The 26,391-nt window shown below is 39.0% G+C and overlaps 1 protein-coding gene across 4 annotated transcripts in view; it reads left to right on the forward strand.

Annotated features, from left to right (window-relative positions):
- TENM2 (teneurin transmembrane protein 2) overlaps positions 1-26,391 on the forward strand; it is a 479,299-nt gene that overhangs the window by 46,074 nt on the left and 406,834 nt on the right. Inside the window, exon 3 of one of the 4 annotated variants that reach the window (XM_041488023.1) lies at positions 19,990-19,992. The exons of the other annotated variants lie outside the window; for them this stretch is intronic. Within the exon in view, the coding sequence (XP_041343957.1) occupies positions 19,990-19,992 (3 nt within the window). The remainder of the gene's footprint in view (positions 1-19,989; positions 19,993-26,391) is intronic. 4 annotated transcript variants of the gene reach the window in all.

Raw genomic sequence — 26,391 nt, forward strand, 5'->3', positions numbered from 1 at the left:
TCTGTTGTGATACTTAGCCACATTTAATTCTTTCAGATACTTTATTTCTTAACCTATAATTTGACTTCCCTGAGAGTATTTGAAGATGGGTATGCATATTCAATTTAGTCCTAAATTTTGGGATTGAATCACCCTCCAAGTGTGTCCTCTGTCTCAATCAGGACTCCCTGTCCTGTCCCCTGAAGACTCCCTATTTGTGGGCTAAATGTCCTTCACACTAAAAAAGACACTCTGTTCATAATGGAGCCCAGCATCAGCTCTTGTGGGTGACAGAGTGCCATCTAATCTTTCCAAATGTAAGTTTCTGTTCATTTAAAGCAGAATTTCTCATATGTGTTCACCTATTTTTTTTTTTTTTGGTGTGGTTTGAATTAATTAATTTAATTTCGCTTTTCTAGGTAGCAGGACAGATGAAGACAGTCTAGTGTGATTACAATTATATGGGGGTTTGGGGTTTTTCTAAGGAAAAAAGAAAAAGAGACCTGTGATAAATGTTAGGAGACTGACCTATAACCACAGCAGGCAGACATTAATAATCAGTGTTTTCTGTTATCATCAGTCCAGCTGTTTTGCTAAAGATCCTGAGAAAACTCTCTGGGAACAGCCAGTACTGCAGTGCTTCAGCTTGAAGGGCTGGAGCTGAGGGGGAGGCTTTGGACAGAATTCTGAGGACTTCACAGTCATCATCACGAAGATAAACAATTCTACATGGTGAAGAGGAAAGGAGGTAGAGCAGGCATCACTATGTTTTTTCTGGCTTTGCTCAGTTCCCTGATATTTTATATTAAAGGGTTTTTTCTAGGTTGTTGTGGGGTTTTTTTTTTGGTTTTTTTTTTGTTTTTTGTTTTTTTTTTTGTGGGTTTTTTTTTTTTTTTTTTGGTGTTCTGGTGGTTGTTGGGGTTTTCTTGTTGTTTTTTGTTTGTTTTTAAACTAGCATAACCAAACTTATGAGGTACCTACAGAGGTTTGGCTTAAGGAGTCCAGAGTAAAAGCTGCGGTGTATGAAGGTGCATGCTAATGGTAGGCTCTGTTCAGCCTCTCAGGTTAGGGTGAGAAGTGAGAAGTGCCAGCTGGTGTTATTAAGTCTAGGTAACAGCACACAAGGGTTTTCTTATCTAATTGTCTTACATGTCTAACATGTAAGAGATGGAGCAAAGGGAATTCATGGGTTTACCCGGTAGGAGCATGGTGCTCTAATACATTCCCATAAAATGAACAGCCTTATTGGGATATGATTTATCTCCTCCCTCCCATGTGCAGAATGAACAACAGAATGAAACTTCAGCTTTCAAAAAGAAGGTGGTCTCTAAGGACAGTGTTTTGCACAAGACAAGGCAAGCTCCCACAGCCTGATCAGAGACACCAGCCTTTCTGAGAAGGTGGCAAACCACACAGCTGCAGCAAAGCTTAGGAGCCCCATTTCCCCATCAGCCTCATACTTTTCACCATCTTTTCCCCCCATCATTTTCAATCCTGGTAAAAATATTATGGCATTTGCCTGTCTTTGTCTGAAAGATAATTTATTCCACTTTCCTACATTTTTTCTAATGTAACATAGTGCCTTGAGCTTGAGACATTAATGTGGTTCCAGATAATCTCCTAGTCTTGTTTGACACGTGATGGCTTAAAAGCATTCTTTATAAAGCAGAATATTACAGTATTAATGTGCAAAGTGGGGGTTATTCTCTTTCTCTGCATCTGATGAATTCTTTGCATGGCTTAAAACAAATGGAGGAACAGATCATCTTACAAAAATAATGATCATCTTAGAAAAATGATCTGAAGAAATCAATATTTTTCTTTTCCTGACTTTCGTCCCTCCTTATTTGAGTCTAGTTCATGAAGTAATGGAATGTTAAAAATGCTTCAGATCACTTCTGTGGTGATAAATTTTGACACTCTTTCAAATATTGGTTTCATGTATTTCCTTTTTGTTAGTCTTCTTGTGCCATATGCACTGCAATATACTCTAATTTTGCCTGAAAGAAATGTTGCTTTTTTTTTCTGCAAACAAAATCTTTTCAAACCATTTTAGATGTGATTTGAAGTATTTCTTGAGTTTCACTGTTATGTCTCAGAGGAGTAGAACATATGTGGCAAGTTCTCCAGAAAGAACCTCTCAAAAGAACATATTAAAGATGAAATATAAGGATTTTTAGATCAAAAGGATAATGATTTTTTAAAAATCTTTACTATGTGATAAATTAATCAGAAGGCATTATAAAGACGTACAAACTTGCGCAAGGAGAGAGAAGGAAGACGGTGACTTTGAAATTAGTGTAGACACAGACACCCTGCTGGCTGTGAAGCAGCAGACAGAGCTGGAACAGGCACCTCTCACAAATCTCAGCTGGGTCACAGGGAGCGTGGTGAGGGGAAATTGGTACGGGCTCAAAAGCTCCTTTTCTCAGCCACTGTGCTGTGTTTGCAGAGGTGCTGGGTGCTGTGACAGGCTGTGTGGCAGTCAGGGTGTGCAGGGGCTGCTCAGGAGCCTTTGGTGCCTCCCGGCCCTCCTGGGCACTGCGGGCTCAGCCGGGGAACGCGGTTCTGCCTTCCTCACTCCCCTGAAGAGCACCAACCCAAAATGATGCTAAGAGCTGAAATTAATCAGCTAGCATACATCAGCATGAACCAAAGTTGTGTCTTTCTGACAGGAATTCTAACAGACTTGACTCTCTAACTGTGAAAAAAAAAAAGCTATTTAATAAAACCCCGACAGATTTTCAGAGCAACTAGACATATGTATCTAAAAGAAATGCTGGACCAAAACACCTCACACTATGATAATTTCTGTTTCAGATTTCATGTGTGAGCATGTATATGACTCATTCATGCTTTAAATGCAGTTGTGAATGCATTTATCATTTGGTTAGTTAATATTTTTTGCATTAGAATACAACTATAGTGAAACCTGTTCTAACAGATCAGCTGCAAGAAAAGCCAGCAGCAGGAAAGGAGAGTATATTGGAGAATCTGACATCAGATTCATAGATAAGCCATACCCAAAACAAAACATGCCCCCAAAACAAAAATACACTGTAATTAAATTTATAGTCTTTATTACGGTCTATCTAATTTTCAAGATCTATTTTACTTATTTATGAAAGGCTGACTTCTACAAGTCTCTGAGCTGTTATGATGCTTGTGTTGTAACCACAATAGGTTGTAATCGAGTTTAGTACATCTCAGCATTCAAAGGAACATTCTTGAACATTCTTCAAGTATCAGAAGCTAAAATCTTGGTTCTGCAAGTCTGTAAGCTTTAATGAAACAATACAAAGGATTTTGAGAAATAATCAGAGAGCAACTTCATTATTGTAATTGATCAATAATAATGAAGGAAAGTTCTAGTTTGCCTGCATAGAAACTGAATTCATGGTAATGCTACAAAAATCTGATGGTTGTAGGTCTGGAACCTGGAATAAGGCTGCACAGCTCCAGCAGTGCTCAGTGTGAAGTCCATCCTCCATTTATTTGTGCCCAATAAAGCATTCACCAGTCTGGAGAATGGCTGCAAACCTGATGTAGTTTGTTCTGTATCCTGATGGTCTGAAAATACTGACTTATCTTTTAGAGAGTATCAGAAGTCTGAGGCATTAAAATGTCAAAGGCAATATTTTTTATAGACTCTTTCTTATCTAATTGAAGCATAAAGTCCAGTAAGTGAATTGTGATCATTTTGTACAGGAGTTTCTGTGAAAGCTCCATCCCATTAGGTAAATGTGTTTTAGCTGCTGTTACTGAGGTGCTAATACAGAGCCCTTGCCAAGCAGCCTTTTTTAGCAGTAGCTAAAATAGCTAAATTTACATGAACTTAGCTTAAACAGCTAAATTCATGTATGTTGAACAAGTGCTTGAGTTCTGCTTCACAATCTGAATGAAACATTTGAAAGAAAAATTCTCTCAGGGTAATTTTGTTACCTAAGGATTATTGGTCGCCCAGGTGCGCTCTCACCTGGGACTGCAGCAGGCAGCACCTGAAGTGCTCTCACCACACGGGCTTCAGTCACTCCTGGGGTGGTGTCTCCCGAGCCTCTGAGCATTGCTGCTGTCAGTGGGGAGTGGGACCAGTGAGCAGCTGTGCCTTCCCTGCTTGACCTCCCCCTTCCTCAGTGTTTTCCTGGTCCTTCTCCTCCAAAAGAGCACGGATCTCATCTCATCCTAGCATAATACATCTTCCTTTTGACATGGTTCTCTGGACATGTTTGCTGCTTGTTTTGCAACTCTTTATCTGTCAGGTTTTGGTTCTCACACATTTTCCCATGTCCTGTTTGTCCAACTGTATCACAGCTTTGACCCCTGTGGGGTTATATATTACTTACATACTTCATTGAACTGCATTACAAAATGCTTCAGCCTTATTGCTGTAGGTGCTTCTTGCAAAGGTAACATGTGAAAGTGTTCCTGTGCTGGTACCTTGTGCCAGTGTTACCCAGAGCTCCTCAGGCAGAGGAGGCAGCCTGCCTGAGGGATACAGCAGCCCCTGCTTTGGCTGGGCTGTCCCAGCACAAATGAAAAAAAAAAAATAGCTTGAAATGCAGTTTTTAAGACCATTTCTGTTAAATCTTTACAACCCTTGTATAACCCATTTCTGTCTACGGTGTCCAGAAAAGGCAGTATCACAGAGATGATGGCCAGGGCACAGGGGACAGTGCCACGTGGAGCTTTCACTGTTTGAGGGACACAGCGTGGGTTAGGAGCCAAGGCTGGGTTAGGAAGGATTGGATTAGGAGTGAGGGCTGGGTTGGGAGCCAGGGCTGGGTTAGGAGTCCATCTCTCATTCAAAAGTGCTTTGATTAATACTGTGATTGATACAGCAGGCAAGTGTTGTAGCAGAAAGTCATAGGACTTTGGTAATATACATAGCAGTTGAGTGCTGTAACCTGGTTTGTGGTTTTGGTTTGGCTTTTTTTTTTTTTTTTTTTTTTTTTTTTGTTTTATTTGTTGTGGATTTCTGCCATGCCCACCACTGTACATCACTGGTTTATTTTTGTTCAGCTCTGTTCTGAAGTGCTGAACACAATGTGCCCCAGAGTCAGAGCTGAGGCTGCCTGTGATTTCAGGGGGCATGTGCTCACCTGTGAGCCAGAACCCCCCCCTGCAGTGCTCCTGCAGCAGCAATGCCGAGTTATCCCCCAGGTCCCCGTGGCTGGGCAGGGGCCATTAGTCCATTGATTGCTGCTCCTGGCTGCTCTCCCACTTCATACAGGGTTTGAAACAGACACTCAGTGACTTAGGAAGTAGATGCACAATCTGTACATTTATCAGTGGGAAGGAAAGAATCGTTTTTGTTCAGACACAGGTGAGTTACTGCTTGTATGGGCTTGAAGGCTACTGGCGAAAAAAGATTTCCCTGGAAAATAACTAGACAGGAAAAGTGAGCTGGGCTTCTGAGGATCTGAAGTACAAAATATGCAAATTACAAGAATTTGGCATACTGTCAGGCTTAGACTTTTTCCCTTGATATACAGAATTTGTGTGACCTGCTCAGTCAAGCATCCTGTTTGCAATAGACTTTTACAATGAAATTTGCAAGTGGCTTCCTTTTTTATTTTCTCTTCTTTTAGCATTTTCTGACAGAAATTCCAAGTCCAGTTTGGAGCGTTATGTTATGCTTTAGACATCTGTGTCCTTAAAACTGGAGTGAAAATACAAGATGCCTGTTTGAATAACACGGTGTCACCAGCAGAGCTTGAAAGTGATGCGAGAGGTGATGGTGCTTCCTTATGCTTCTCTCATCACTCATCATGTAGTACATTTGGGCACGTATGTGGGTAGTTCTTTGAAAAAGAATAATAAGCAGGTCCAAGATGTGATGTCAGATCTAGTTAATCAGTGTACTAGAAATACATTACCCTAAATCTTGGTTAGAAAAATAGTAATCAAAGTCTTGAGTTTCTTTTCATTTGGAGAGACAGATGGCATATCTGCTTAACGGCAAATATCCAAAAGAAATTTTTTTAAAATCCTATCTTTCAAAACATGGCAATCAGAATCATCTTGGAGAGGAACTATTAAATTTAATAAGCCATATGTTCAGTGAATTTACTTATTTTGTTCAAAGATGTAGACATAGAATTCACCTCTGTGTCCTTTTGTGTAAATTAACTGCCTTATTCTGTGCTACACAATTAAGGTATTTAACAAAGTTCCAAATGTGCAACATATTATTAGCCAAACAGCTACTAGTTTTCATGTTGCTGAAATAAATGCATTTAGGTGAACAGTCTGCAGTTTACTAGAATTCCCTCTGTGGAGTTCAGCGTGTTTGAAGATCAGATTGACTGGCAGCTTCCTTGGTATACATAAAACAGATCTAAAATTATTTCAAATAGAAATTCTCTGAGGATTCTATCATCTTTGCCGTTCTGTTGTACTGAAGATGCAGATGTGCCAGACTGTTCTACAGGATTATAAATGCATTAGTGAAACTCTAATACACTCTCTAACAAATATATTCAGTGCAAGAGGTTTTCTTAGCCATCTTGTACCCACTCATTTTATTTATTTCATGTAATTGGCATGTTGTTCTGCTTTTATAGCTTGTTAAAATGAGATGTGAAAATGGCTGTAGCTAATGGCTGCTGGAAATCTTTTCCCATGGTAGGAAGGAGGAAAAAAAGAGACATTGCAGATTTTAAAGCACAGAGCTCTCCCACTGAGAAGCAAAGATTAAAAAAGATGGATATAATGCATTGCTGTGTGTGGTAGAAGAGAGTTTTAATGACCTTGGATACATAAATGAGCATTGTAGACAACGTCCAAGCCCTGAAGTGGCACCCTGTGGCAGGGGCACTGCCTGAGGCAGGGCTGCTCTGGGCTGTGGTGCTGGCACTGAGGCAGGTGTGCTGGTGGTGAAGAGGGTTTTCTTTCCTTCTGCAGAGAAAATGGTAAGAGAATAGGTGGAATGAGGTGTTCTGAATGCCTTCCTTTGCAAAGTGCAGGACTCGGCTCCCAGAAACTTAGACAAGGTGAGCGGTGGGCAGACCTCAGCTCCTCCTTCCCTGGAGTCAGGGCACTCCAGCCCACTGGGTGGGCATAAATTAACATGATTTTATTCTGATTTAGCAATGAACTGTTGAGGTCTGAGCAGTCAGAAATCCATGTGAATGTCCAGTGTATACATCACTAGTTTTAAAATAAATATTTATTGGTTTTTTTCCTGGACTACACTGTAGATACATTATTTCATGTTATTTGAATTGCTGTAAGCACACAGTCTGTCCTGTGATTCTTAAACATTTAGTTTTTAAACTTTAGTGGCTTCAGAAAAAAACTAAAATTACAGTGCTGCACACCATGATTTTAAATGGTCGTTCCTGTCTGTATCAGGAAAGGATTTTAGTACCAGGATTTGACCTGAGAATGTGGAAGACAGCAGAGGAACTTGGCTGCATCAGTAATCTTCTCTCTCACTAGGGGCATTGCACTGTCTTACTATACTTAATGAAATGAGTAAATTGTCCTTATATTTCCACCTGATCTAGGAACCTGTTGTTTGTTTCATGGCAAGACATTCAATTGCAAATAGAAATAAAACCAAAATTTCCTCTTAAAAAAGCATGTCTTGGAGAGCATTTGTTTTCTGGCATCTTATACTTTGACAAGAAAAAAATTATTTGGATACTTAAAAAAAATTAAGACTTTTTTTCCCCATTATTAAAACATTTCACAGGCTGCTGGGAAAGGGCTTGAGTTTTGTTCTGTATGTACATATCCACTGTTTTTTAAAATCATTTTACAGTAGCATTAGATTTCTATACAGTAGCATAGCACCTGCTAGATGTGTTCCAGAGAATGATCAACTGTTGTGTGACTGTTCCTGTGTAAAATATTGGTAAGATGAAGTATATCAAACACATTTATCTGCTGCAAATCAGTTTGTCTCAGAAAAGACCCAGTTAAATTATATGGAGCCTAATTTTTCTACTGATACACCTTCTGAATTTTATCTGATATACTGTATTTTTCTTCCCCAATAGGTCAAATGAATCATCCTTTACTTTCTCTTTTAGAACAGACAGTAAAAGTAAATTCAGCACATGCCATTTGTGTATAACTGGCGTGATTTACTGCACGGCTGAATATAAAATCATAAAACTTACAGGACATGGTTAATACATAACCATCAAAATAACAGAGTGCAATTCTAAATTTATGAGGCTGAACTTAACACTGAATATCAAATAAGAACCACATTGATTTCTGTAGCGCATGGCTTAAAAACACATTAGGTGGCATAACTGCAAGACAGTACATTGATTTAAGCGTAAAATGCATAGCACTCAATACTTCACCACCTAACGTTTCCCAGTAATGAACAAAGCTGTTGTATATTGATGAAAGGAAAATTATTTGTTTTGTTAGATTATGGTACTCAAGCAGATGCCTTGCTTTTAGGCTGGGTTGGCATAATTGGAGTCACTCTTAATAACAAATGACGTTGGACACCTGAAAGGGAGGGTACACGGTGAACTCTGCATAATGTGTTTTAAGAAATATGTATTTAGTCTGGACTTAATGTAAGTTTGAATTCAGGCACCCTCATTTCAGGGAGGGTACTTTGGCAGGTACAGAAGATTAATTGCGTTTTGGAGGCCTCTAATTGCCTTTAAAATGTTAAACATTTGCCTTCCTGAATCATGGCCAGAGAGTAAGTCTATAAATCTCTATCACCCTTGCTCACTGAATTTTGCCAAAATTGACTCTATTTACATCAGGAAACACACCTTTTGCCATATTTTAGACCCCAATACATAAACTGCCTCAGCAAGTGAAGAGTTGACTTTAGTCTAAGGTCCCAAAAACATAAATTGGATTGACATTGACATTTCCTCTAGATTTAGTCTTAAGTAGAAAATTCTGTGTGGGGGTTGAAATTGGGTCTTTTGGGCATGATTTTCTCACAATGCACTATATCCAGAGTGGCATCCTTGTCCTCTTTGCTGCTCCAATAGTGCAAAGGGGACTTGAGGCAGCTCAGCCAGAAGCTTCAGGTGAGTGTGATCCCTGGGGCTGTGCTGGGAGTGGGAACAGCCAGGAGCTGCAGTGAGTCCTGCCCTTGCAGCCTCATGTGGCAGAGTGCTGCTCATCAGCCTGTGAGAACAGGACAGCAAAAACACCTTGGTCCTGAAGGACTTCAGCACTTGGGAATGTACAGGTCTGGCTGTCAGCTGCAGCTGCGCACACGCACTCATTTGCGTGTTTTGGATCTGTTGTACGAAGTGTGGCTACTCCCATGCTCAGTCTGTGGCCTCTGGTAGGATGTGCCCTTTGGGGTGTGAGCATTTCATAGCAGAAGTGAGCAGATATCAGCTCCAAATCTGTGTTGGACATTCAAAATGTTCCCAGGGTGCTACGCTGATTACGAGTGTTTTAGAAGACAAATTGGATGCAGTTGCGTTCTAGTCTTGCTTACATTTTGGGTTACTTTTTTTTATCCTGTAAAGTTTAAGTATTAGTCTTCATGACATGCAAAATGGTATGAGGTGTTGGAGAATAATGTTTTAATCATCATTGACATTTTCAGAGAAGATTAAAATTTAATAAAATTAATTGTCCATTTTTGAATGGCTCACTTTGCAGTTAATCACACACCTTTAGCTTCCCCTGCAGATGGGTATTTCTTTCCTGCAGTGTGTTTTTTTACCTTGTAACTCACCTGTAATTATGATAATTGATTAAGTTGTTGGTTATAATTTTTTCTTCAAATTAATGGAATGTAATTTTAAGTTATGCTTAGTGTGAAATAAACTGCTTTTTTAATCTTGTTGAAAGAACCTTTTCTAAATCTGTAGAAATATTTTTTTCTTTCCCTTTTAAAGGAAAATCTCCAACATACTTAAACAATATACTTTACTGGGGTTATATTTAATGGCAAGTATAGAATACATTGTTTTCACTGCTGTGCATCTCTAGTAATATAATTTGAAGTGCTAGGGCCCTTTGCATCCATTTCTGAATCTATTATTAGTTGATTAAATTAACTGGCTGGATCAGTACAGTGAGAAGAGACACAGTAATGATATTACAGAATTAGTATGCTATGATGAATTGTCAGGAAAAGTAACTGTGACAGCCCTGTGGCCATATGCACTTAGCCATGCAATTTATAGTCATTTGAAAAGCCAAGGACTTTTCAGTTTTGGTTAGGAAATTTGTTCTTGCTTTTGACAGAAGTTGAGGGATATGTGAATCTTGAACAAGAGGGGGTTTACAGTGCCAGCGTGGAAAGAAACTAAAGGCTCTCCTCAACTGCTAGCATTTGGATAATTTACGAAGAACAAGCTTCAAAAAAAGATGATTTTATTGTAGCTGTGCCAGTTCTTTTTAGATTATAATATGATAGTGCATAGTATATAATAGTGTGGTTCCTTTACAGTTGTAGAAAATAGTATTGCATAGGGTCAGGTAAAAGGGAATGTGATCTTGTATCACAATCTCAGTAGTTATGGAGCACCACAAATTTTGGTACAGCAGCAGTAGGGCCTTTTTAGGAGGACAGTAAATACAGCTGGGTTTTATTCTTGCAATGATTTGAGGCTATTTAAAATGCCTTATTTTGCCTTTATGCAAGTATTTGTAAGTAAAATAAAGATTGCCAAACACCATCAAAATTACTGGTAGTTACAGTAGGTAATCAGCATATGAGAGTTGAATCAGGGCCAATGCTGTAGCAATTCCCACTCTTTTCAGCTTGCCCTGCTTAGCTGCTGGACACTTTGAATTTAAATTTAAAATCTTGCCATTTTCACATTTACGTATTGTGGGTTGGCTCTCTCTGTAATATTCTTAATCATTAAAGCCAATTACACAAATATATTTTCAAAGTAGTAACAGGCAGAGCTTGAGTGCAAAAGCAAGTGGACTAAGGCAAAAGACAGCAGATTGTGTAGTTAACTCATTCTTTTTGTGAGCCTAATAAATGGTTTATCAGTAGCACTGTGGATCTGTAATCTTTGTGAACATCAGACTGAAATTCTTGTTAAACTTTATAAAGTGGAGTGTTAATTCATTTTTCTTAATATTGGTTATGTAAGTTCAACTTTTTGTAAAGAAAAGGAAAATATTAAATAGGTTTTTAGCAGTTAAATGATAGGAATTTTATGTATGATAGGAATGTAAGAGGAATTCTTAATCTTACAGGAAAACACTACTGTGGTGGTTACTACACAAGGGTCAATCCCTCCTGGGACCTTTTCCCGATCCATAGGTGCTGGGGATGATCCTTCAGACTGCTCTGTTTGCTACCTGGTGTCCTGAGAACAGAACTGCTTCTGCCTTGTGTCTGCCCCAGCAGATTTTCCTTAGCACATGTTGCTTTCAGCTTTGGGAGGAAAAACAATTTTTCATTTTCATAAAATAATTTCACTTTCCAATTTTAATTAGAGAAACATTTCCTAGCTGCAGTCTGAGGCTGACCTCTAAAGGTTACTAGGTCCGTGGTTATGACATAACAGTTTCTACACATGATCTGATCAATTCCACTCCTATCTTCCTCTGCTTTGCTTTCTTTGTCATTAGAAAGTTTCTCTTAGTGTTTCAGTCTTTTCTACCACAGCTGAAGCCCTTTATTGCTTGTTTTTTTAAATGAACAACAGGTTTTTCCTACTGTTTAAAATTTTGTTTCTTAATTTAATTATTATATTAATTTATAATCTTGTATTTGAGTTATATTAATTTTTCAGAGTTAATACACTAGGCAAAACATGTAGCAGTAATACATTCAGAAAAATAATGGTCTCACCGCTGTTTTCAGTAACAAGAAAACAGTTTTGTTGTTTTACTGGTAGAAGTCTTACTATTAATGAAGAGTTAAATATTGCTGTTAATGCTGGTGTTAAGTAAGAAAACCATTTCTACAGTTCTTCAGTTTTAGCAAGTAGTCCCTTGACTTCAAAGTAAAATATATCAAATACTCAAAAAAATAAATCTTAATAGCTTAAATACTTAATTTTCTAGACCTAAATAAAGGTATTTTTCAAGCAACAAAATGTGTTGTTAGGTCACTCTATTTGTAGGGAGTTACCTGAACAGAATCTTCCTTGAAGTTGTAACCTAATACTGATAATGGGGGTTGCTGGGGTTTTGTTTTGTGTTTTGCCTTTACCTTTTTCATAGAGCTATTTAAACCCATAGTCTGGTAAGGTAATATTTCCATAATTACTGCATTTAACTCTTCAGATATTGATCAGCCCATGTTTCAGTGACATTTTGGCTTGGTTTCATGCTTTATTTTTGCATTTTGTGAGCTTTGTGCTGTTACCTGCAGCCTCTGTAATAAACACTGCAGTCACATAGTCATTTCCTAATCTTCCTGATCTGTGTATTCATAACAATTAGCACTAAGTTACTCTCATGCTTATTTGTGGGAGTAGAAACTGCTGAGAAGGATTATGAGTACCCCTATAAATACCTGTAAGCCCCAACTATGGATGTGCAGTTGGCGGGGAAATCTCCCCCACTGTACCCAGCGCTGTATTGCTCATACTTTACCATATTAATTAATAAATTGATTGCTGCTTGAATATTGGCCCAGTCAAGCTTCTCATTTATAACAGCAGCTTCTGAGAACAGGTGATCAAAAGTTGCAGGCTGCTGTTGGTTTCAGTGGGTCCTAGTGATTGTAAGGCTGGAGCCAAAATTTAAGCTAAGTAAAATTGAAGAGAGGCCTGAGATGAAAAGTGAAAAGGATTTTATTTTTTATTTGCCCTGCTTTTTATTGCAGAGAGTTTTACAGTTAGGGTGTTTGATTTGGGGTCATGTTACACTTGGATGAACTGATGTGATTAAACTTTGGTTCTGATCTCTGATTCACCCAATATAGCGGCAGATAACCTTTTAAGATCTTGCTTCTGAGTGTGCATGCAGAAATGCTTGGTCCTTTTTGTAGCGTGTAGTCAGACTTCACAGTATTTGTGTTTGGCAGTAACTATTCATAGACAGATATCACCATCTAGGAAAGAGCAAAACATTATTTTGTTTAGAAAGGAAACAAAAAAGAGCTTTGTTAGTAGGAGCTGTTTGGAATACGGACAGTGCACATCAGGAAGCTGTGACAGGCGTCTGCTCCCTGCTGATGGATATCAGGTGCCATGACCCAGCAAAGAGCCTCTCAGCTCTCCAGTGCCTGGACCACTCCTCAGAAATAACAGCGAGTTCAGGATGCTCGGAAAAAATATTGCCCAGGATATTTTGTCACCGTGTTCTGTATTTGGAATCTAAAGAGCACTTAAACCTGAGCAGGCTGATGATAGTTGCTCTGAAGAGTCCACTCTTGCTGCCCGTGGAAATGAATGCCTTTGATGTCCGTGCACTGCAGAGAAACGCAGTAAGCAGCTAAATGCCTTAATGCATTCTGCCACCGAGCGATCTAAAAGCTTCCATGTGCATCGTGGAGCTTGTGCAGGAAGGTTTTCACTGTCAGCAAAGCAAAATGAATGCCTTTAGCTTTAAAGTTTAAATGCCTTGCTCAGCAGGGAGCCCAGAGAGATTTGTTCAACTGAAATGAGCTTATAATAAGGCTTTCATCCTAAGATAAGTAAGGACAACATTCAGTAGCTCTGTACTCCCTCACCAGAAAATACAAATAGCTTTCTCTATGTGTTATGATGCTGTTATTGTCTTTCATGTGATATGTTGCAATTCATGCTAATAGACATTTTCCATCGTGGGCTGAGGTAACGCCATGTTGTAACTACATTACGTTTAGAAGTTCAAAAAAATCAGAGTTGCAGCTTACATATTAATTGGTTTGTTTATTCTACCCCCCAGAAATGAGAGCTAGGATAATATCTACAGAAGGATTTGCAGTAGCAAGGTATTTCAAACCATTTAATTGTGCTCAAACTTTACACAGGTTCAAAATGCATTTAGAGAGATTCATAGCAAAAGAAAATCCATCACTGGCTATTAGACATGAAACACCACTCCTGGCTTAGGCAGTCCCAGAGTTGCAGATTGCTTGAGGCTGAGAGAGTGTGTGGGAGCTATCCCTGTGCTTGCTGCTGCTGGAGATAAGGAACTGGGCAGACTGACCATTTGTCTGACCTGGTGTGGCTGTTTCTGTATTCTCACTCCTGTCTGCTGATTTTCTAGCCCCACCCCAGTCATAATTATTCCTTCTGCAATCAAGAGGCGCTGTTTGATCTGCAGGTTTCAGCTGGGATCATTAAAATAGCACTTATGGCTCGAGCCTCTGTCCACTCTTATTTTTCGTGTGGTGTTTGTTACAGGGTTTCTGAGTCTCTAATAAGCTGTTAACAAGCTGTCAATTATAGCACTCATGCAAATTAGTGAATCAGACAGTGAGGGGCTGATGTGTACAGTATGCTATCTCAGAGGAGGTAGACTAAACCCTTCTAATTTTCATCACTGTCCTCGCAAAACCATCTTCATAACAGCTATAAAACAGGCATCTTGTCTTTTCCTTTTTATCATGTTTACAAATTGAATATAGTAGTTAAATATCAATTATTGCAGGTCATACTTTGAGTTAAATACCAGGCATCTAAAAATAGAACAATGACATTTAGATCCCAAGGACTTCAATGAATCTGTCTTCATGCTGGTTTAAATGTCTTATTTACAATTTGCTGGATTTCTGGGTTCACCAGAATCGTCCTGCTTTCATTTCCACCACTGCCTTTGTATTTCCTATTCACTTGTTTTCAATATATAACATTTTTGCTTGAAAATCCATTATTTCTTGGACTCTTTTTAACTCTTCCCCAAGGACTGCAAACCAGGTACAAGTCTCTGTATACCAGTCATCAAAACTTCTCTGGCTGCTTATTTATTTATTTTTTCTAAGTAATTCTCAGAAATGAAGTCTCATAGCTCATACTCCTTATCTTGGTCAGGGCTCCCTCAGGACCATACCATAAACCTAATCTCTTTCAAATTCTCCATCAAAATATCAACATAAATTTATTTGTGTCCCCCTTGGTATCCATTAACTCTTGGAATACTCACCCAATGTCATTTCGTACCCTGTGTTATTCCACTTGGCTGTGTAAGCACAGATCATTTTGATCTTACTAGTTCCAGTTAAAATTCAAATGCTTCTGGTTTGTGCTTACTACTGCAATTTTTTTTCCCTCTGTTTTGAGGAAGTGGAACAAAGTAGCAATCGGTTGACTTTGCTGTTTGACCGGTGAGAGTGAAATTACTGATGGAGTACAAGTATCCAACATCTGACTGTGATGTTTGGCAAGATTTCTATTTAATAAAAACCACTGGAAGATCTTAAAGGGAGTCACATAGAAAAAAACCTGCTTTTCTGGTGAATTTTAAGGCTAAAATGATCATCAAAAAACTCCTCATTTGTGAGTTTCTCTTAAGTACATGTGTAATCATAACTGAGGAGGAGAAAAGGTAGGTAACCTGGGATACAGTTGTGAGTGGAATTAAGTCCAAGCCTGATTGTTCTCATCTCAAGTGGAAGTGTAAAAATTTTAGGCACTTGGCACTTCACAGGCAATTATGTTTTATGGGGGACTGCATAAATAAATCAGATTTCAAAAAGCAAAGGCTTTGAAAGGTCCTTTTGAGCAGCCAGTTCTATTTGTGGGCTCATACTGGAGCTATGTAAATCCTTTTATTTAGTTCTGCTTTAAAAAGGCAATTGGTGTCCTGGGCTTAAGCCTGTCTTAAGGAACCACAGAGCATTTAGTTGGGAGGAAGGGCTGGAGATCACTGTCCTCTTCAGAAAGTCCTTTTTTCCTCCTGCCACGTGTCCCCCAGCACTGGACACACTGTCTGAGCCTCCAGCATGGTGACTGCAGTGGAAGGACCTGTCACCTCAGTGACAGAATGATCTGGTCACCCTGACCCAAACCTGTCAGCATCTGCAGGACAGCTGGATCAGAATGGAGTCATCTTCCAGCCTGTAATATTTGGCTCTTGAATTTCAAATATTTGAACCCAATCTTAGGAGTGCACAGGCATTAATTTAACTAGAGTTAAATACTCTTCACTGTATTCTGCAGAAATTGAGTGGGTTATGTGCCTGCCGACTTGATTCTGCTGCATTAATATCAAGAACTGTTTTTCTTCTGTGAGCTGAATGGAATCAGGATCAAGAGCTAAGTAAAGTTAAACAGGCATTCATATTCATTCAGGAGCAGTACAAAGTATGCATTCAACTTGGTGCCATAATTTTCGTATGATATCTGGTAAGCTTATTACTTAGCAAGAGCTATTAGATCAAGTTAGGCTCACAATTACAAGGAGACCCAATCAGGCTTTTGCTTCACAGAGCATGGATGACTGTAGGAAGCTGATTAGGATATTTGTAGGATATTAGTGGGAGGCTGAGGAGTTGTCATTCCCTTTTCTGGAAAGATGGATTTATTCAAAAAGCTATCTAATTGGATAGATAATTGATTAACTGAGAAATTATGTTTTCAACAAAAAGCTGTCACCAGTCTGATAAAAAGCTTGTCCTTTACAGATTTTTGGAATATAGGGACAGATGTCTTCCAGTTATCATTTCGCAGCTGGAAGTCTAAGAAACGAAAGAGTTGTAAGAGCATCATACTGTCAGGATGTGTTCAAAATGACTTTTTTTCTTTTTTAAATAGTCAACAACAACTGGCTACAGCATCTGGCATTACTGTAGAGTTTTAGAATTGTTAATTCTACCAACTTTAGGTTGGAATAGCATTACAGACTGAAAACAACACAGTTTCTCATTGCTTGTCTTTTTTCTTGAAAACTTGTTTTATTGGTTCCAAATGTGCATTTTGTCGTTAAAACAGGAGCCTTGGAGTTACTGATGAAATGCTTTGGGGCGATAGCATTGCTTGTGTGGAAAAAGACAGCAGGAATGGTGTGTCTGCTCCCATCCCCTGTGCTGCAGCCCCCGAGGAGCTGCTGCGGGGATCAGCGGCAGCGCTTTGCCCTTTGCTCACAGGAGTGCAGAGCTGCTGCTCACAACAGGAGCGCCTGCAGCTTCAGCTGCCTCAGCGCTCTCTGAGCGTCTGAAAGGCTTGCTTCCATTCCCATCACCATGAGGTTTGGGCTGGGGTGTGTGCTTGGGTTTTAGGGTGCTGATTTCAAAGGTTTCCGACCCTGCCAGTGATTAAGATCTGTATGTAATGCAGGACAGACTGGAATTCAGTCTGAGTAGGCCTTCTAGTACTTCACAAAAAAACCCCTAAATACTACTTTTTTTGGGTCATTCCACTTTTCTTTTGAGTAATCTAGTCTCCAGTCCAGTTTATGATGAGTCTCTGGGGTCTAGTGCTGCATATTCTTATGTTTTATGTTACTGTGGTTCCTGGCTGCTTTTCATGCATATGCTAATTCCCATTTCATATCCAGCCATCAAATGTGTGTATAGTTCAAGGCACAAATTGAAAGGCCAAATTTGAAAGTTTGGTTTGGTTTCTGGTTGGTTTTTTTTTTCCTGTTAATCAGAGTTAATTTAAAATTTCATAGGCAGAGTCTGAATGCCTTGCTATAAGTGAAAAATAGCTGCGTTCAAATGAGCAAAGTTGTGAATGGAGATTAAGATAAGTAATAGAAAACATAAGGAATGTTCTGGAAAAATGAACATTGTAGAATCTCCCTCTAATTTTATGAAGAGAAGTACTTAGCTCTTAAGACATTAACAAAAAGAAATACAAGCTTAACTTGACAACATTATGGGTTTTACATGTTTTACACTTCTTGAACATGGACTAAATCAGCTGTGGTAAACATACTTATTAGTATTCAATTTATATCCCAGTGTTTTGAAGGAACCATGCAAATGTTTGGACTTCTTAGTTTGTTTTGACTTCATAGCAGGAAATTGTATCCAAGTAAGTGAGCATGCACTGAACAGCAATAAATCATTATTTCTCAGATGACCAATATCAGCAGGAATCTCATACACTTCCCTGCTGGAGTTGACTTCTAAATTCATTGAATAATTATTGGTGCAACTTTTCATATGTGACAAACATTCTTCTCTCTGATTCTTCTGTTAAGTTTTACAGTGATGTTCACACCCAACCCAACATGCAGGGATTCTTATTTTTGTGATGTGGTAAAAGGAAGAATAAGGAACCTACATACATTTTAAAATAACATCTTATGAAATACTGGGAACTTTGTATTATGCAATTTAAGGGAAAAAAAAAAAGAAATCTGACTCAGATTATTTTAATAACTTTTTAAACATTGTGGTTTATCAAAATGCAGATATTTTATTGAAATGTTAATATTCATGTAATATCATGAACTGTTTCTGTCATGAAAAATAATGTTGTCAGTTTTAAATTATCATAACAAAAACACAGTGGTACAGGGTAAAGTGTCTCTGTTGAATGCAAAATTTGGGGAAGCTCCCAAGGTTTTAGCAACAATTATGCAGATGGGAATGATCAATGGCTGCATGAAACTTTATCTTTTGCTGTAGCTCTAACGCCAGTTGTATCAGTGTCTTGGAGAACAGCAATTGTTTCTATAATCTGGATCAGAAAAGCAATCTGAATTCCAGCTGGGCTGTGTGTGTGTCCCTGGGATTATGCACACACAGCAGGGATGGGGAACGGGAGGCTGAGGAGGCCGAACTTTCCCAGATCTCAGGGATGTTCATTCAGTGCAGCTGAAGTGGATGTCAGCCCTTCAGCACCACGGATCTGCTACCAGCTACTGGGGAGAAGTGACTGGTTCTCAAAATAAAATTAAAACGACTGTTCTTCACAATTTAAAAATAGATCTATTATAAATGTTAGTTAAGTCCGTAACATCTTCGTCTGTCAGTACAACAAATTACTGCTTCATTAATCAAAGGGTTAATTGAATTTTTAAATAAAACACTGCAGAAGTTCTCTATGGAAGTGAGACATCAATTCACTAGAGGGGAGAAATCCTTTAATAGCCTGTAATTTAAATAGTTTTCCACCAAAATGAATTTATTGGGTATTGATTGGCTCCCAACTCAGTTTTAATACTGATTAAATATTACAACTTCATTTCAACACGTCTGCTAGCTCTTTTTTACCCTTCCCTCTTTTAGTTTTTCTTTTTTTCCTCACGTGAAAACCTGGATAATTGGGTTCAATTAATTTTAGAAGTCATGTTTAGGATAAGATAGGTTCAGTGAGAAAATTCAGTCTGTTTTCAGTGACTTTCCTTTCTTCCGTGTGAAATCCTGTTCTTTTCTTAGCCCGTGGCTTATGCCTTCCAACCAGAGAGAGCAACTCTTCAAAGATTCCCTCTTCTGGAAGCTGCTTCACTTAAAGCAATCCCATCTTTTCCCATGTATTTACCATTGTATTTATTATTTATTCCCATGTATTTATATTATCTATTGCTGCTCTCAAAGCCAAATCCTTGGAAACCAAAGCAATGTTTAATTTTCTCAGGGCTCTTAACTGTTGTACATCTCAGGATTTTAAATTGTCTTCCATAAACTGAAATGTTGTGGAGTTGATTTATCATCAGTTAATGTGTTGCCCTCCTGAGTGACAGAGGTGGAATGTTTCAGACACTGCTGCTCCCTGGGCGTTTTTCCCTCTCTGTATGGCCTGTGTTGCTGGCATCACCTGTCTATGTGCAACAAATTAATCAAAAATAGTAGAAATCAATCATATTTTATTTCTCAGATTATTTATTGAATTTCCAGATGACTTTTTAGTCACTCTTAGGGAATGAAGAGAGAAAAGAGAAGGTATATACATATATATGTTACACATCCCCACAGGTGCACACACCTGTCAGCCTCAGGCAAGTTGTATCGAGTAGAAAAGTTGAAACTTGACTTTGCCCTCGTGTCTCCAGAGGCAGTAATGGCTGCAGTGCCCCAGAGGAGGGGCTTGGTGCCCTCTCTGCAGAGCCAGACAGCACAGCACAGACTGCAGGAGCTGGAGAGCTCCTGGTGAGGTCAGGGCAAGGAAAGCTGTGATGGGGCTGCTCTCAGTGAGATGTGTGAGAAACGAGATTGACGTGCAGCTCTGAGGGGTTTGGTCAGACTGGGAACCATCCTGATACACAGAGAACGTGTCTGCTTCCTCAAGCTTTCTTTGTGCAAATGCAGTCTCATTTGAAGCACTGCTTTGGCTCTATTGTGATGGAACTGAATTTCTTTCTTCTTTTTTTTTTTTTTTTTGTAATCATCTGTAGAAAGCATGGAAGTATTCGTTAAGAAAAGCTGTAATTATTAAAACATTTATTAAATTACATTTAAGACTATTTCATTTGATGGTCTGTTAGGTTAATAATGACTCAGAATGAATGTTGTTGTTTGTTCCTTGAGCATTCAGCATAATGGAATTTCTTTTTTCTTCAGGTTCAGACTCCAAGACACACTTTTCATATTGGAGGGTGGTTAAGGCTTGTGGTCCAGGTAAAATAACTCCTAAATGGACACTGCGACATAAGTTTTGTTCCTTTTGCCCACAAATGATTGACCCTGTCAGCCTGGCTCAGTGTTGCATTCCCCTGAAATGCTGACTGTGCATGGCCAGGTGCTCAGGGGCACCCACATCACCTCGCTGGGCTGGCTGAGGAGGTGGGTGAGGCAGCTAAGAGAGCCCAGAGCTAAAGCCAGGATTGATGGTTTAGTGCTGGGCTGTGGTGAACAGCAGGGTTTGACACCTTTAAGCACTGTCATTTTGTGTGACTCTATTCAACAAAATAGTCTTGGGTCTGGATAACATGTGAAAGTTAAGGTAGCCATTCTGGTTGTGATCACAAAGAGGTTTTTAAATGTCCACTTTTTAGTACAGTTATGCGGGAAGGTTTTAAATATCTTCAGATATGTGCAACATGCATCTGCTTCTGCCCACAGTACATTGGTGACACCATGCTGTGATAAACTCCTAGCTGTATAATTTTAATTGATATAATTAAAGTATCAGCAATTCTAATAACATTGGCTTATACAACTTATACCTGTTCATCTTTTGTTGCTTGTTTGCCTACATTTACATGACTCTGCATTTCTTTTTTCCATGTAATATCTTACACCTAAATGATGTGTTTGGAAAGAGCTCTGAAATAAAAGGTTACCATAACTTCCAACACCCTACAAGCATCCCTAAAGAGAGCCACTCTTCCCAATCAAGGTCTGCTGCTCCTTATCCCATTGGCCTCACAGTCATTGATAAAAATTTTCAGGGTTTTTGTTTCATTTTTTTGAGGGAATGAATATTTACATTTTCCTTTCTTTCATGCAGGCAGATAAACACGCAGAATGGCATTTCTTATCTCCTTTACATAGCGCCGTATTGCAGACACTCAGTGTTCCTGGGATGTTCAGGTTTGTGATACTTTTGGAAATAAATTTGGCAGCATTTCTTCGTACATCTTTTCCAGTAACAGCTGCAGCTTCTTTGCCTGTTGTGTTTTCCTTCTGTGATGGGTTGCAGTCAAGTGTAGTTATGGGAGATGGCTGCTTCTGCTTGTAAGTGTCGAAGCCAAGCAAGTTTTGGCTAAGTTTTTGCTCTTCTTTCTTCTTTCTCTTTTCTTGTCATTCTCTCCTCTCTTGTGTCTTGGCAGTTGCTGTGGGAGCAATAGCTTCAGCAAATTTGCTACAGGAGAAAAGGCAGAAGCTGCCATTACTAAGTATTACATAGTTAATACTGATGGACTTTTTCTGAGAGTTAAGAGCATTTCAGGTGTTAAATCCACTCTGCAGTTTTAGAAACATTTGTGGTTTGTATGGATGCTGAGGGTCTATTTCAAACCCCGTTTTCTGAGGGTAGGACTAGGGGCCATATGGTGGATGCAGAACGATGGGACCTGTCAGATCAGTGTTTGGCAGGTTCCTTTCCTCACAGGGTGCCACATTCCCTGGAAGGAGAGGGAGGCATGACTGAGCCTGGCTGTGCTGAAGGGCTGCAGGTGGAGCCCAGCTCCCCTCAGGAGGCTGGTGGGGACAGGAGCTGAGTGCCTGGGCTCAGCGTGGACCGTGTGGAACCAGTGACCTTCAGGAGGGTGCAGGGGTTTGATGGCTGGGCGCTGGTGCCTGGCTTTTAGGGCAGTGTCAAGGTTGAAGGCAGGCAGTGCTGCAGATGGTGATTGCAGTCCCTGCTACAAAGGATGCTTAAATCAAAATGTAATATCTGATGCTTTTAGCTCTGGGTGTGTGTTAATCAGCCATGTGTGTAAACCAGGATGATGACCTTCACAAACCCTCAGCCATTAGTTAATTCAAACAAACTAAATGTTTCACCACTCACAAATGCACAGAGGTTGAATAAGTGAAAAGAAAAGAGATTAGAAGCTTTATGTGTATATAAAAATCACCAAGTTGAGAACAGTAATGGTATTCAAATGATTAGTTTATACCCAGACGGAAAGATCTTTTCTTTATGCAGAAAGTTAATATGACATAGCAATTTATGCCCAAAGGCACAGGTGTGACATGTAGCAGCAGGTTCAGAGGGGTCTGTTTGTTTTGATTTTGTATTTTCTCACTTAAAATACACATTAATAATAATAATAATAATAATAATAATAATAATAATAATAATGTTTTTATCAGTTACTAGGGTGTCTTCATCATGCTACATTTTTTAATACAAGAGTTAAGAAATCCAGGCGAGTTCTTTCTGTTGCTAATGTAGTACACTTACTATGTATTTATATATATATATATATATATTTAAATGTACTGTACCAGCAGATAAGAAATCAAGCTCACCTTCTGGTTCAGATTTAATGGTTTACGTCAAGGTAAAATTTTCACAGTACTTAAGTGAGATTTTTTACATGCCATCAGATGCAGACAGGAATTTCAGACTCCCACTAAAATTGATCTGTTTCCAGAATGAACATTGCCAAATCATGTAGGTGCTTCAGAGCATTTTACCCTGTTCCTTCCCATATTTCATTGTTTGTGTGCAGTGACTTGCTTGAATAAATCAATTTCTGTGAATTCTTCTTTTTTTTCCAGAAAGAGGTCTCTCTCTTGTCCTGTACCAATATTCCAGATGGTCTTCCCTCTTCCCTGCATAACCTAAATGGGGAATACCTCCCCAAAACCATGTCTCCAAAGCAGTTTGGATCTATCCAAGCAGCCATTCTTTCTTGTTGTAAGCTCTCCCTTTCTTAACCTATCTCTCAAAGGGGACAAAGCCAGCAGTCCCCCTTTTCCCGCCTCTGTATGCAGGGGCTCAGCCCCCTCTCTGTGACCAGTGCAGGCTGAACTGGACCAGTGGTTCTGATCCCTCCCTCCTGAAGCAGCCCAGGGAGGCTCTGTCCTGGCCGGGTGGCTCAGGCAGGCTGGGTTTGTCCCAGGGTGGAAGAGCAGGAGCTTCTGCCTGCCAGCCCTCCAGGCAAGCCTGCTGGGAAGGGGAAGCAGAGACTGGGAGTATTTAGTCTGCTCACAGGCTTTTGGAGCTGTGCAGATGTTACCCTGCCCAGTGACCGGGAAAAGGCTGCACACTGCAATTGACAGTGATGAAGACAACCTAAACTTAAAACAGCAGCTTCCTTTTACCTACACTACTTGTGAAGATTTTGGCAATGTAGATTATGTGATCAGGTAATGCCTTGTAGTAATTTTTTTTTCCTAGGGTCTAGCCTAGTGTTAAAAATTTGTCCCTGATGTCCTCTTACTTCTGCAATTTTTATTCAAATAATTCAATTAGTTAAATAAATTGTACTTAAAATATAATTTTACAGATTAACAGTCCTCTGCAACTAAATTTTAATAAACATTAAATATCTTCTGGCTTCACAAAAATAGAAGCCTAATGATAAGCAAATATCTTAAAAGCCTCACAGTATTTAGGAGTCTTTACATTTTTAGCAAGCTCTTTTCACTATAATCGGTAAGCTGCATTCTGCCTTTGATTTACTTTCTCTAACTACATTGATTTCCATAGCCTAATATATATTTAATTTGTAAGGATGTGATTGCAACTAATATTACAGAGCTTTTAAAGGACAATAAATTCTAGACTATGTTTTATAGATTTTTTAATTATTTTTTATTCTCCAAATATTTTTAACCACTGAGGAAGGTATAATTTCTCATTGTTAGATTCCCATGTGTTTTTTATTTATTGCAACTTAGGTTGCATTGATATGGAGTGGTGTGCTCACATTTTCCATTCTGCTTTCCAATGTAGTTCTTGATTCGTAAACTGTTAATCTGATTTATAAACTAATTTTTTAAAGAGGAATTCAGGTGGATGCACAGTTCCTGAAGTTCCTTATCGCTCAGTTGACTCCCAGACATTTGGGATGTACAGCTGATATGGCCCTTCTTTGCAGGCAAGGAAATAAAACTGCAGAACACCTGAAAAAAATAGGATGTTTGGGATGTAAACAAGAAGAAGTTTATTCCCAAATCTAAAGATGGACAGAGAAAAGTGGAGGCAAGTGTTGGAACTCCACTATCCAGGAGAACTGTAGCTGGTGTGCATACCCAAGGCCATTCCAGCATTCTGTACAAGTGGAATGCTTTGGTACCCATCTCTCTGTTTTCCTTAGGGTCATAATGAAGTTTCTTTGAATTACCTTAGTTCTGCCTCGTAATGCTCATTTTCAGCTTTGATGATTTAAGTTGTGGTGGATTTAACAAATGCTGTGGATACCCCAGGATATAATGGCAATTTTATTGAATTTATAGAAATGCAAATGAAATTTGCATTTTGTAATTCAGATGTCTTAGCAATAAGATAACACATGCCTTAGATTGTCGATTCCCACTGTATGGGAATTTTTATAGCTGTGTTGATTGATAGTATTGACATAGGCTGTGCCTTTCCCTAAGAAAGGATAGCCAAAAGAAAGGCAAATTTGACAGCAAGAGAGGGCTTCCAACCAGAGTGAGAAGGAAGTTTGAAAGGAGGAGGTTTGTGATTTAGCATGACTAGTGATTATTTGGATTTAGGAAAAGAGATGAGGAAGTTACTCTAAGCAGAGGGGCTTCACATGGCAAATATATAAATCAGTTATTGCCAAGTATGGAAGAAAAAAATGACCAAAAAAAAAAATAAAAAGAAAAAGTGGCTTACAAATTTCTTTTCCAGTCTCTGCTTATCAAGATGAAACATCTGCTTCAGCAGTACAGCACTGACACCGAGCACGGACACGGGGAAGTGCTGCCCACACCAGCACACCTGAGCTGCCCTGCGGTGATTTACTGTTTGGCTGTGAGGGATGGGATGCTGCAGGTTAAACTGCAAAGGCTTCCAGTGAACTTGGACAAGCATCACATATGGAAATTAGCATTGGCACAATTAATTTTTGTTTGTTATAGTCTTAATGTTGCTAAGCTACAGAAAGAAATGGATCACGCTGAGGAAGTCTACAAGTTGCTGACTGTTTGCACAGAATCTTTTAAATATTACACTAATCCTGTGCTATAGCTTAGCTTTTATTTAGTGTAAATAAAATGGGTTCTTTATGAAAAGCCACCATCTTAGTTTTAAAACATTCTCGTCTTTACTTGTTATGAGAAGACTTGTACCTATAAATATCAAAACAGCTTTGCTTAGATCAGCTGCTTCATCAGAGGAGTTCTTGGTCAGACATGTACAGGCAGGAATATGATCAACTCCTCTATAGTGCCAAAGAACAATACATTTTTATTTAAGACTTGCACAAGCGTTCATTTATAGCTATAAAGGAATTTCACAAATAACATAGTCCAGGTTCAAACCCACAAATAAATACGATTGACCTATGTCATGTTAATTATATTGCTTCCTAAGATGAAGTGCTTAACCTAACTCTCCCCCATGAATTCCCAGGGCAGACATGGATTATTAGAGCTTGACATATAGAAGGTGAATCCTTATGGTTTCATAGGCTGATGGAACAGCCAGAAGAAGAAAGGTGAAATCTTGACCTCAGGATGGAATTGAAGCCATCTATGAATGCTTCTTTTCCTCTGCATCTCTCTCCCCCACTCTCCCTCCTTAGCATAGCTTTTGATACTTTAGTAAAACTGAAAAGGGAGCTTGATTTTTGTTTTTTCTTTCTGCATTGACCATAAATTTAATTTTGATTTGCATGATGACCCAAGCTCATTTGATATTGAAGATTGAAAACATTTTAGGGAGGGAATAAAGACAGACCTTTGATGTTTCCTTTTTTACCTAATCCTCCTGTTTTGAACTCTTCATGAAATTATTACAAAATCTTACTATAGAGAGAAGAATTTGTCATACAATAGTAAACAAGTTTTAGAGTAGCAGTAAATGCATCAAATGTGTGAAGTACTTTTGTTGTTTATACTTCTGAAAAAAGTAACATTAGAGCCTGAAAGTATAGTACTTGTTCTGAAAACTTTTGCTCTTCTCCAGTCAAAATTTACAGCTCTCTTGCACTGCAGAGACCTGTGTCTTTGTATTTTTCTGTGGCCTCAGCTTATTTGGCAGTGCCTTACTTTAGAGACAAGGAGTATTCTGACCAGTCACAGAATTTTCACCTGTGCTTTCT

Source organism: Pyrgilauda ruficollis, unplaced genomic scaffold (assembly GCF_017590135.1).
Source record: "Pyrgilauda ruficollis isolate IOZ18807 unplaced genomic scaffold, ASM1759013v1 scaffold86, whole genome shotgun sequence".
Lineage (NCBI taxonomy): Eukaryota > Metazoa > Chordata > Aves > Passeriformes > Passeridae > Pyrgilauda > Pyrgilauda ruficollis.